Source organism: Nematolebias whitei, chromosome 10 (assembly GCF_014905685.2).
Source record: "Nematolebias whitei isolate Nwh7 chromosome 10, NemWhi1, whole genome shotgun sequence".
NCBI classification, from domain to species: domain Eukaryota; kingdom Metazoa; phylum Chordata; class Actinopteri; order Cyprinodontiformes; family Rivulidae; genus Nematolebias; species Nematolebias whitei.
In genome coordinates, this window is record NC_056507.1 from 37,352,921 (window position 1) to 37,365,818 (window position 12,898).

General features: G+C 40.4%; 1 protein-coding gene across 1 annotated transcript in view; it reads right to left on the reverse strand.

The window, feature by feature from the left end:
• Nucleotides 1-4,354: 4,354 nt before the first annotated feature.
• The window catches only part of plxnb2b (plexin b2b), a gene marked incomplete in the record, with an annotated part of 234,589 nt that continues 226,045 nt past the window's right edge, over nt 4,355-12,898 (reverse strand). The window contains 8 exon segments of the mRNA XM_037683644.1: nt 4,355-4,894; nt 5,416-5,490; nt 7,657-7,732; nt 7,860-7,924; nt 8,114-8,261; nt 11,682-11,839; nt 12,054-12,205; nt 12,581-12,665. Of these exon segments, the coding sequence (XP_037539572.1) occupies nt 4,790-4,894; nt 5,416-5,490; nt 7,657-7,732; nt 7,860-7,924; nt 8,114-8,261; nt 11,682-11,839; nt 12,054-12,205; nt 12,581-12,665 (864 nt within the window).

Here is a 12,898-nt window from a genome sequence, read left to right on the forward strand (position 1 = left end):
GTGCTATAAATATATCTTGCTACTTTTTATTTGATGTTGTGATATTTTTGTTAAGCACTTTGGTAACAGTTTCTGTTTTAAATGTGCTTTATAAATAAATATGACTTGACTTGACTGCCTGCATGCAGTCGCAGTGTGAGATATTTATTATCAGTCACAAGTTCATGACTGCTGATTTTATTGTTATTAACCAGTACATCCTGAGGAGCTGTTGGTCTGCTCTGTTTATCGTTACACTGTTACAATTCGTGTCCTCCTTTGTTCCTATTCACAGCAGCAGGTCTGCTATCTCAGCCTTTTTACTCTCCAGAGATCTTCTCCAGTGCGCTCCTGCACATGGAGCGTGTAATTACGCTTACAGAAGGCTGAGTGATGAAATTTTTTTTGTGCAAGCAGGTGCTTCATGTTGTCTGAGTGGACCCAGTGAGGCATAGACTACATCCTGCTTCGCCTTTAACCCACTAGCGAAAGTCTTAAAGGGCTACGCCTATACTCATAGAAACTGGGGTTACAGTACGTAACCAACGTTTTGTGTTGTGTTTCCTTGACTGATGAAGCCTTCCGGATCGAAGGCCTAACGTTTCAGCACAAAAAAATAAACTGTCCAGATGACCTGACTGAAAAATGTTGGATTGTATACCTGGATAATTGAGCATGGACTTTGTTGTTTTCATACCACATAATTGTTTTGATTTCCTGTTTTCTCTCACCTCTTCCCTCTTCCTTCAAGGAGTGTAAACCAAATCTCATTAGATGGTATGAAAAGCATCCTGTTGGGAAACGCAGCAGCTCCTGCTGATGATGGCTACAGTTTGTCAGGAAGTGTCCCTGGAATAAGCATGGCCTCTAAAATTTAACCCATTTCCATGCAGTTCCCTGCTTATGCAAACTTGTTATATTCACTGATAATGTGCAGTCCTGATTTATACAGTTGAGGGTTATATATTAATCCTTGAAGTGCAAAAATGGTGATTCCTAAAAATGAAATACATGAGCTAATAGAAAAATAAAGCACTGCACTGCCTTTGATTTACGATTAGTGATTGAGGATAATGTGCTAAATGCAGCACTCGTGTTAATCAAGTTTGTTCCGCAGCCCTTGAAGTTACTCCATCTGTTACAGCATCAATGATCTGCTCACTCAAAGATGGCCTACGCAGGCCTCTGGTCTGTCTTTGATGCATCCACCCCTGCACTGAGGTTTGTTAAACAGCCAGAAAAGGCAATTTTTTAGCCTTTCATCTTTCCTTTTCCCCATTTAATTCTCAGCTGTCAGTATTTAATTAATGTTTTCAAAGCAATTTTTCTAATCTTCACTGCTGATGACAAAGATGCTGTGCTGCCTTTTATATTATGAAGTCGTTTCATGAAGCCAGCAAGACCTTCTAGTTTGTATTCCAAGCTGCGTCACACAAACCCGATGTGGCATTTGGGGAAACCATTACAGGGTGTCTTGCTTATGAAGACTGATGCTATCAGGCAGGATATTTAGGGCCATAAAATGGCAAGAATATGCAGACAAAAATACATTCAAGGTTTAAGCACTTGGTTGGTTTTAATTTTCATAAATCTTAAATACTCTTGGTAGTGTATAAGCTTTTCAATCAGTCTAAGGCCATCTTATGAACTGCAAAAATATTAAAAGACTTAAGAACACAGAGTTCACTTTAAGAAGAAATCAGCTGCCTGTAGCAACGATCACCCAAGGTGATTGTTACCCCTTCATGAATAAAGCATGAGTGTGTTGAGTCAAAGCAAATCAATATTGTATAAGTGAAAGAAACACAGTCAAATGAAGGGTACATATGTCTCTGAGTTTATTCACGGAGAAGTGGATGATGAAACCTGTGGGTAACTGCTCCGTCCACACGAACGACTTTCATAAAATTAGGTTCATCCAGCACAACCATATCAGGTAAAGATTGAAAATCTTCTGAGCTGCCTTGGATGGGGGAGAAAAACATTGGCTTCTATTACTGCTCCTGTATTCAAAGTGGAGTGTCTCAGTTTCTTTTATCATTACAGCACATTCACAAGTTTCAAAATGGGGGGGAAAAGAAGTCAACAGCACAAACATTTTTTTCTATATTTTGTTGTTTCCCCCCCAGGAACCAATGCATAGGGTATACAGTCAGAATACAGTATTTCAACTTGTTTTACAAAGATTTATATGGTATAGGAAACAAGAAAAAATAAAACTGCACAGCAGTAAGAAAAGTCATTTGTCGAGTATAGATAGTCATTTATCGTACACACTATAGAATAGCTTAGAAACACAGGGCAGAAATTTTTCAACACCAGTGGAACAGTTTTGCTCAATATTCAATTGTACATCAAGACACCCTCTTAGTCTCAAGACTATTTTAAGAACGTTTTCATGTTCAAAAGAAACCCAAATCTAATCGGCCACTCTTTTACATTGATTTGTTTTGACGTTTTGCTTTAGCCACCAAAGTCCTAGTAAGCGCACACCAAAGACACCCAAAGGAAATGCACACATCAAACTGCAACCATAAACAAAATAAATGGTACTGAAATCTCTTCAGCCAACTGGCACACAAACGGCTGCAGCATCTAGCATTTTACACAGCACACAAGAGATCACAAGTCCAAATACATTGCTGTGTCTAGAGTACTATTATCATCTTACTCACCTAGGTTACCAACAGAATAAGTTAGAAACAATATCTGTAATATGCTATTCAATAAGGCACGTCTCTGGTTAAAGAAAGGCTCTGAAATAAGTTTCTTGCATCGACTTTGTCAGTGAGAATGGAGTCACCAGTAAACAACAGTGGAAACAAGGATGGAGTCTGCAGTCGGCATGCAATTAAGATCAAAAGCCTCCCCTGCTGATTCCATTATACAGAGTGCCACTCTGCATCGCACTGAGTGGGCAGTGCCAAACGCTGTTAGCCGGGACGCCCGAGAGCCGTGCTGAGACGGCAGCGGGCAGGCTGGAGGTCTGCGCAAACGTCACTCTCGCCAAGGCAGGAATCACTAACATTCTGGGGTCTTTGGAGCTCGCTGCTGTGTGTCATCATCCATGATCAGATACAAGTGAGGACAATTAAATCATCTGTCAACAGCAAGGCCTACAATTTAGGATTGGTGTTTAATGGCCTAAAGAATATCAAACTCTCATAGCAGCCCTGTCCACACTCTGACACTGACATGTCAATATTTCAGACACCCTCGATTTCAGACACCCTCGATGTTACGTACCCGACTGAACTCAACCTTCCTGACATCATAAAAAACAAAAAAGAAAAACTACAATAGTTTGCTCAGAACACATCACTCAGTACCTACTGCACTTGTTGCAGAATATTAACATCAGCATTAGGCTATTTAATAGCTCTAGAGGCAGAATTATTGATGATCAATCATTTGGAACATTTTAATAGTATGAGTAAGAGAAATGGTACAAAATAAATAAAAAACAAAGCAAAAATAAATTTGGAATAGTTTTTCCAACATATTGCTGAATTGCTACGATATGGTGAACACACTGAGAACAGAGATGTGGTTGTGTACTGTGGCTCATGAGATACTGACATTATTGCAGCACTAATATGAGTGACACGGCTCCATGGCAGAATGAAATTGGTTTTTGCTGAACTTACTTCAAGAAACACAAAGTTTGTTTTCTCAGTCATCCAGGTATATACTGACAAAGCCTCTTGGATGAGGGGCGAAACGTTTCTTTTTAACAAAAAAACGAAGTCCAGATGACATGATTCAACCTTTTTTGTTGTTACTTCAAGAAAGTGTTACAGCAAACAACAAAAAAAAAAAAGACAACTAAAAAAATCAGTCATTTTCTGAAATGTCTTAAAGATAATCTAAAATGTTTCTCTGTGCTTTAGGTTAAGTGGAATGTTTCATGGCACTGTACAATAAAGGGAGACAGACTGTGCTGTTACTGATTTCCACAAGCACAGATGGCAATCAAGCATCAAAAGCAGAGTTCAACTCAAACGTGTCTGAAACCACCTGTCATCCACATGAACCTGTGAGCTTCATCGTGTCCCTGCGAGGACCCTTTGGTCTCTGTCCGACCGCTCCGTGTGACAGCGCACGCTCTGGGCTCGGACCGAGTGGCGGGGAGTTTAAATGACAGAAAGCAGGCGTCCCATCGCCCTCGCGCCTGAAAGTAGGCATCCTGTGTGTGCACGCACATATCCACACATTAACACACTCGAGCACTCATGTTTAAGCTCACACGTAGAACTCCACGCACGCACACACACGCACGCACGCACGCACGCACGCACGCACACACAAACAGGCTAATAAAAACACAGTCCACACCACAAAGTGTTCCAATTAAAAAGATAGTTTTTCCTTATAAAGCTTTCTGAATAAAGACTGCACGATTAAAAAAAATATATAATACAACTCTTTAAACCTTTTTTGACACAGAGAAATTCAACATGTGATTATCTGTCAAACCAGTGCTTCACAGAGGGGCTTACTTCTCAGAGAGAGGTCTCATGCTGCACTGTGGAGCAGTGCGTGGTGAAGCATGAGAGAGGGTTCAGACAGTTGAGTTTTGGCAAGTGAGATTTAAGGCGTACCTATGACAGAACCACCCATCATTTCTTCCTGTGTGCATTTAGTTAGTCCCCGGTACTCACAGAACCAAAGCTACTTCAGGGCCAAGCCGTACAACATAGACACAAAAAGAGTCCCCTCTTAAATTTCTTATTTCCATCATTTATGCACAGAAAAGAAATAAGCCCCTGTAGTCACTGGCAATATCCCTCTTCTCCTTTGCTTCAGTGGGTTAGAGATCAGTCACTTTGTTTTCCAGGGCAGCTGCAATCTGCTGCAGCCGCAGGGTCAGCTGTTTACTCTGCGCAGCTGGATCCTCATCCAGAGAGGCGATGATCTGAAAGAGGGACCGAAGGAAAGTCGTTGAAGTGATCGACGAAGAAGTCGGAGACATCAACAAAAAAAGGAGGGAGGAGGAGGAATCAAATGAAGGACAAGAGAAGGGTAATGTTGGATTAATAAAAAAAAGAGAAGGAAGATGGATAGATGTGCAGGATGAAGTGAAAAAAGGTGAGAGGTGGGGGGAAAGTAGTGTTATTTGATATAAACTGTCATGGCATTTAGGTCGTTACTGTTGGAGACTGACAGCATCATTTGTTTATCCAAGTTGTTCATCTGGTTTCGTTTATTCCCCTTTTTGCGACCTCAAGTGGCAACACACAATGGACTTTAAAAAAAATCTATTCCCAGAGCAATTTTCCAAGTCACATCCCACAGAAATGCTTTCAATTAAAATTTCACACAACCTCTTCTCTGGCATATCAAGAGTGAAGGGGAGAAAAAAATGAAATATAGTGGGCAGCAGTGCATACAGTGGATAGCCTCCTTTGGGTGAAATAGAAAAGAGAAGCCTCTTACCCCATCATAGTATTTGCTGGCGTACTGGTAAAGCTGATGGAGAGCCACTTGTGTGTTCAGTTTGTCTGTGTGAGACTGAAACACATGAACAATTTAAAGGTTGAGGTTTGACTAAATGAAACTCACACACATTGAACACTGCTGAATTATCTACTACTACTTCAGGTATAAAAAATAATACTCTGCTTGTAGGGGCAAATGAAAAATGCATAAAAAACACAAGCTTATTTTCCCACAAAGGCTATGCATTATTATTTATTACCAACCTCTAAAGTTCAATTCAGTAAAGTATTATTGCCATTACTAGTAGTAGAAAAGCTTACGTTTTTGGTGAATATAATATAAAAATAATACAAATTTTAGAATGTCAAATTATTCAACTTGTTTTATTTCTAGCCAAGTGCTTTTACTACAGTTTACCATTTAATTGAGCTATGAAACTGGGTTTCTGGGGGGTTACGTCACTGTTATAATCATATACGTGTCAATCAAAATGCTACAGTACTAGACACTAACACAATGTCCACTTTCTCTTTTTTAATTTGTTTACTTCTCTGCTTTGAAAATAAAGACATATTCTACAGAGTACACTGTAAAGTGACATTAAAGCAGGGCTGATGAAAAGTGTACGCAACACTCCGTCTAGTGATGGTACACGTGTTAAAGTTTCACTGAATTATCTTGAGTGTATCAGAAGTTATGGCCCAGACAAGCAAATACCTTATATAACATTTGACCTTGAATTGTGACCTTGACCTTGGAGCTGGAGTGATGAAGCATATGTGACACCTTCTAGTGATGTGCATGTGTGTATGAAGTTTTATTAAATTATTTGTATAATATATTTTTATAATAATTATGTGAGCAGATGCTAAAAAGATTATCTGAAAACCAAAAATGCAGCTTTATTTTAAAAACAGTAGTGGCTCTTATAAATAAATATTGGGGGGGGGGGGGGGGGGGGGGCACATTCATTTTCTGAATCACTAAACACACAAATTTTTACAATTTGTGTTACATTTTCTGTGGAAAAGCATAAGATGTTGTTTTATTGTTTAAGTGATTGTTGTTCGCACAAAGTTGTCGCCTTTTTTCGCATCTATTATGTGTCACCGCTGATGAGTCGCGTTTGTTACAGAGGGAGGACTCACTGTGCATTTCTTTGCAATTTAACAAGATAACCACCTGAAAACAATTATTAGTTTGCTTGCCATTATAGCAAAGGTGTGTCTCAGGCATAACTTTTCCTTAAAACGGTCAAATCAGCTGCATTTCTCCTGGGTGGAGCAGCGAACTGCAGCTGATTTGACTGTTTGCTCCAGGAGTTCTGGAGCGAGACGAAGGTGGCTATGTATAGCAAGCCAAGTGTCTCATTAATAGCCACTTTTACTTATTAATGAGACACTTGGCTTGCCATATCAGTTGGGGCCCTCTAGTGACTGAAAATGGTAGTGTTCAATATCTCCATGTCAGAATGAATGAAATCGTCAGATCTCAGCTTAAAAATTGGGTAATAAATATGGGCAAAAATTATATTAGTCACTTTGGTGTGTAAGTCGCAAGACTTGCAAATTTATGCAAATACGTGCGACTTACAGTATAAGGTGAAAAATATGGTAATCAGAATATCTCCACAGTTGGACACAACAGGTTTCACTGTGCACTATTCCTGCATTTATAAGATCATGTGAGGTCCAGAGCTGGTAGTGATCTTATCAATGTGCTAAAATCAGCAGAACGTGTCCACAGGGCATAATATGCCCCAATGAGATGCTATCTGAGGTGCCTGTTCGGATCTCTGCCAACAGGAACATACAAGGACATGAGATAAATCCACTGACGAACACGGCTGTCACATGAACCGCCCTGTAACTGTAAAAAACTTGATCACTAAATAACATTTTATTTACAGTTGTCAAAATAGTTGAAAAACACACAGAATAAATCCATATTCTAAGGAATTCAGTAATTGACATTATATTTTAGGAGAAACTATTTTATGGGGTGAATGATTATTATTATTATTTATTTATTCATTTATTTTTGTGGGTGGAGCTTCTTCCCACCAGCCCTTGTGAACCAGCTGCACCCGTTAAAAAATAATTTCCTCTTTTGAACAACATGTGGTTAGGATGGTAAGTAGAAGAGTCAACACATGAGTCTGAGCTGAAACCTAAAGGATTGTAGCGTTAGGAGCAAGGTCAACCAAAAGGCAAAGGAAGTGACAGCTGCGTCTCTCACCCGTGACACTTCCGCCAAATGAGTGTTCATGTCCTGATCACTGACGGAGACCATCTGCCTGATGCCCTTGTAATAGCTGCACACAGACACACACAGGAGGAACAAGAGGTGGGAACCACTCCAATATGCAACAGCTACTTATATATATATATAAAAGATTTGGAGCTAAATATGTAAACAAATAAAAAGCTGACAGTACTTACTCATCCACCATCTTCTTATAGGTGGATATCTCCTTTGCATAGAGTAGTTTGTTACTAGGAGAGTCCTAAAAAAAATAAAAAAAAATAAAAATGACACTCAAGATTAAACAACCTCAATTATTTTTTGCCTCTCTGCCATTTATCTCTCATTCGGTCAAAATCTTCATAGCTCCTCTCAATATCTCTCCTCCACCTTCACCCCATTCCTCCAGTTTTATCTCCTCTTCCTCTGCCTTTCATTTGCTTTTACTCACCCGGCTGAGTTTGTGCTCGCTCTTGGTGCAAGCATCCATGAAGGTCTGGGCGATGACGGACAGTGAAGCGTCCACCACTTCGGACACATGGACATCAAAGATGAAGTGGGGATTTTTAAGGATGTTGACCCAGAATCTCAAAGGAAGGCTGCATTGATTAAAATGGGGGACAACAAATCACAGTTATTATAGTCGTTACAGCTATAGAATGGGGAAAAATCTTGCCATTACATTAGTGAATTCATTCACGTCAGGGAAGCATTTCATGTGAAAAAGCACTTGCGTGAGGTGCAATTGAGTGCACTACACGGTAATAACAGGGATGGAGAAAAGCCTTTCTTGTAGGTGTCAGTTTATTCAGAACAATATTCTTTACTGTCAGTTTATATTAGTCTTTCATCTCAGGCTGACCTTTGTGGGAATCAGTGCTGCTCAAATAAAATAAAATAAAAGAAAACCTTTAGGATTTTTTGGCACAGAATGACAGGCGATGATGCTTGTCTACAGTAACAAAGAAAGAATAAAACTACTAGACTACAGGCAAAACGTTGACCTTTTAGGTTCATGTACAACAACATAAAGAAAGAGCTACATAATGTAACGCTTGAGTTCCTGTACCAATTTCCCTCCTGAACAGGAAATAATGCTTCACACGCGTCTTTCCAACCTCACATCAGCTTGAGAATTCATGAGTATGAAAAAATCCTGCAGTTTCTGAAAAAAATTATTCTCCTTGAGTGCTGTGAACATCCCACCATCTGGGACAGGAAACACACACTGTGCAAAATTCAGACTGGTTTGGTAATATCTTTTGGGAAGTCGGCAGTGAGAATACAATGGAAGCATAAAAATACCTATTTTGATACAATCACAGAATTAATTTAGCAGGGGACGTAATTACCATGTTTGTTTGTTCTTATGCTTCATACACATTCATATTTTAAACATGGTCCTCAGCTGATGTGATAAACAGACGGATGGATGCAGAACGTGGTGTGGAGTATAGTAAGTAATTAAAATCGCTCATCTCCTGTCCTTGTGTGCTTGCTCTCTTGCCAGTGTTGCGTCAATCACCGGCATCTACATGCAACACGTAGTCTTCTATGCTTGCGCCTCAGCCGACGTGACACTAATTTATGCACTTAAATGCCACATGGGAGCACAGAGATTGCAAATGCAAACTAAGTAAGCTGAATTTGTGCATTTGTATTCAGCTCTTTCTTGGATAAGTTTTATTTCTTGGAGTTATTTTATCACAGCCAGCAGAATTGTTGGATAAAAGGCAGTAAGCATTGGTGGACTAATTCACGGCACCTCATTTCTGACAAAACTCTGAGGATTTCTTTGGTAGAGGAAATTTTCTGTGTTGCTGGGTTGTTCTGACTGATGTTTGTCTTTATATGACCAACAACACAGTTCACAGTATCCAACTGTTTCCTTCTTGAAATATGTGCTGAAAGGAACACTGCTATTATGCCTTAGACATTTTGGAGAAGAGTGGAGCTTATCTCCACTTATTTGCAGATGATGTATTCGTGTTGGCGTCATCATGCCATGATCTCCAGCTCTCACTGGAGCAGTTTGCAGCCGAGTGTGAAGCAGCTGGGACGAGAATCAGCACCTCCAAATCTGAGGCCATGGTCCTCAGTCGGAAAAGGTTGGATTGTTGTCTTTGGGTCGAGGGTGAGGTTCTGCCTCAAGTGGAGGAGTATCTCAGGGTTTTGTTCATGAGTGAGGGAAGAATGGAGTGTGAGGGTGACAAACGGATTGGTGCAGCATCTGCAGTATTGCGGACTCTATGCCAGTCCGTTGTGGTGATGAGGAAGCTAAGCTGTAAGGCAAAGCTCTCTGTTTACTGGTCAGTCTATGTTCCTACCTTCACTTATAGTCATGAGCTCTGGTAAGGATGATCTCTGGGCGCCTCACTGGGGAGGTGCTTTGAGCATGTCCAACTGGGAGGAGACCCCCGAGAAGACCCAGGACAGGCTGGAGAGAATATGTCTCTCAGTTGGCCTGGGAACAACTTGGAGTCCTCCCAGAAGAGCTGGAAGAGGTGGTTGTGGAAAGAGATGTCTGGTCCTCCCTGCTCAAGCTGCTGAACCTGAGACCCGACTTAGGAACAACTGGAAGATATGGATGGTTGGATGGATGGATGGATGGAGCCTATCTGTCGACTAATCACTAGTTGATAAAAATTTGGATTGTGGATTAGGAAGATGCCAGACAGGTGTGGTACATCTGAGCTCCTGGGGGGTGGGGGGTGGGGGGGGGGGTGTGTGTGTACTAAGAACATTTGACCAAGCCCCAGTCAAACCAGTGGCGGACTAGGACACAGACTTTGAATGGGTTGTGCTCTGACCACTCATTGTTTGTGGCTCTACAAAGCTGCAACCATAAATATAAAATAATTAAATATAATGTTGTTGCTAACCATGAGGTAACCTCTAAAGCCAGTGGCAGACACCTGGTGTGAGTCTGACAGTTAAGCTGGCAGGTTCCTGCAGCCAAGCAGAACACGGCTTGTGCAGTTTCAATATCAAAATAAAAAATGATAATGTGGTTAGAATACAGGTACTTCACACAAATTGTCAAAAATGTCAGTCAGAATCGAAGTACATCACTAACACTGGGGAGGAGGTGTACCAGTATCCTTCATGTGTCCCGTGGGAAGTAATTCACTAGGTCGAGGTTGCCATGTGCAGATAGTTTCTGTACAACCAGAGTGAGAGCTTGGCTCACAGTGCTGGCAATAATACAGATCCATTTTAGTGGGTGTTGGACACTGCTGGGAATGCCTGATGTCACCAATTCTGTTCATGTTTTTTTTTATCCCTTTCATTATTTTTTATGAACACAATTTCTACATGAGTTGCATTTATGTTTTTTCAAGATGGTCCTGATGAATTTATGTAAAAAGATCTCCAGATGGCCCTGGAATGAATTTCAGCTGATTATGAAGCAAATGAAGTGACAGTTAGTTCCTCTAAGGTCAAACTCAATTTACTTGTGTTAATCCACCCCCTTACTACATGACAAGACATAAAAAAGTGAGTAGTATTTAACATGACAAGTTACCAAAGAAGCTCAGTGTCTGTTATCATGACAGAAACTTCTTAGCTCTGTTGCATGATGTCATGTGATCATTGTAGTCATCCTATTTGAAGTGTGCCCATAAACAAAGCTCCACTTGAATGGCCAGATACTTCCACGCTTCCCACCACAAAAAGAACAGGTACATTTATTTACTCTGGTGTGAAAGTGCAAAACATTAGGGTAGAGTTAAAGTGGGAGGAAAAAGAAGGACCTGAGATTCGTCCTAATCTATTGATTTGCATGTTTAGTGACAGTTTTGCTGGCAACATTCGAAGCACATCAACATCTTGGCTTTGCTTCCCATAAGCTATATTTTAAAAAGTCAGTTTTTCAGATGACGTACCTTTTGTGAAAATAAGGTAAAAAAGTGTTTTAATTCATGGTGTATTACTTTTCATTCCTTCATTGCTAAATTGATACATCTGTAAAAAATACAGTGTGACAATAACTCTGTAATGTTGCATTGGATTCTGACCTATTAGTCTTCCAGATATGGACGGTCTCCTCGTCCACACACTGTTTCAGCGCTTGCTCGTCCAGAAAGTCAAAGAAATATTTGACAGCTGGTGGGACCACTGCTCCAGAGCACAGCACACTGCGGAAAAAGTCGTCTACAAACTGCTGGAGTGTTCCCTGAAAATGTCCCAGACATGAATTAGACAGGGCAACGAAATAGAGGTAATCCAAAAATATAAACTATTACAAACTTATTCATAGTCAGCGGAGTATTTCATAAAGAAATTATTAACAACACCAAATCTGCAACAACTCTTTGGAAATACAAGAATAGGTCACCTAATTATAAAACTAATATCTCACCACAAAAACAGTTTAATGTTCAGACTACCTTGACAGAAAGTAGCCGTGTTAAATAGATCTCCGTAATGGCTTTGGTCATCGACTTGTCCTTTATACTTCCTCGTTTAGATTTGAGCTCATCCAGTTCGTATGCTGGCCTCACCAAGTGAAACACTTTATCATCATCCAACAGAGCATTTCCTGTTGGAGAGAACCAACACTCAACTTTCTTGTAATTATTCTGTGTTTTTTATTTATTTATGCACATCCTTACAAAACATTTTCAGATGATTAAAAATAGGAGGGAAATATGCCAGCTGAATTTGAAAGCAGAGAATAAACAAGTCTTCTGAAATGTATATTAAAAAGACGAGAACAAAGCATGCATAGGAGCATACAATTTCAGCACAATATAAAAGTGTGCAAAACAAAAAACAACATGCATTAGCATATTTAATTAGAGTGAAAATATTTTTGAAAAGCCCAAAGGAAACAAGACAAAAGCAATTGCACGTGCGCTGCGCTGCTCTGGGTGTAGCAGACGTGTTTGTGTTGAGAGCGCTGGGAAATACTCACGCTCTTCGTGATTTTCCTGGTTTTGATCATAGCTCTGCTGCGTATGTACGACCCGGGACAAAACTAATATGGCATTATCTCGCACCTGTAATAAAAAGAAGACTTGAGTTAGTAAAACTTGCCTAAAATCCCACAGAGATTAAGAAAAGTTTTCAATTTAATTGGAACTAATTCGTAATCTTGTCGCAACCATTATATGTGAAGGGGACATGTTCCCCCCCCCCCCCCCCCCCCCCACCCAGCCCAACTCGCTGACCCCCCCCGCCTCACCCGCCCGCCAACCACCCCACCCCCCCCCAACCCCCATAACGTCCTCTC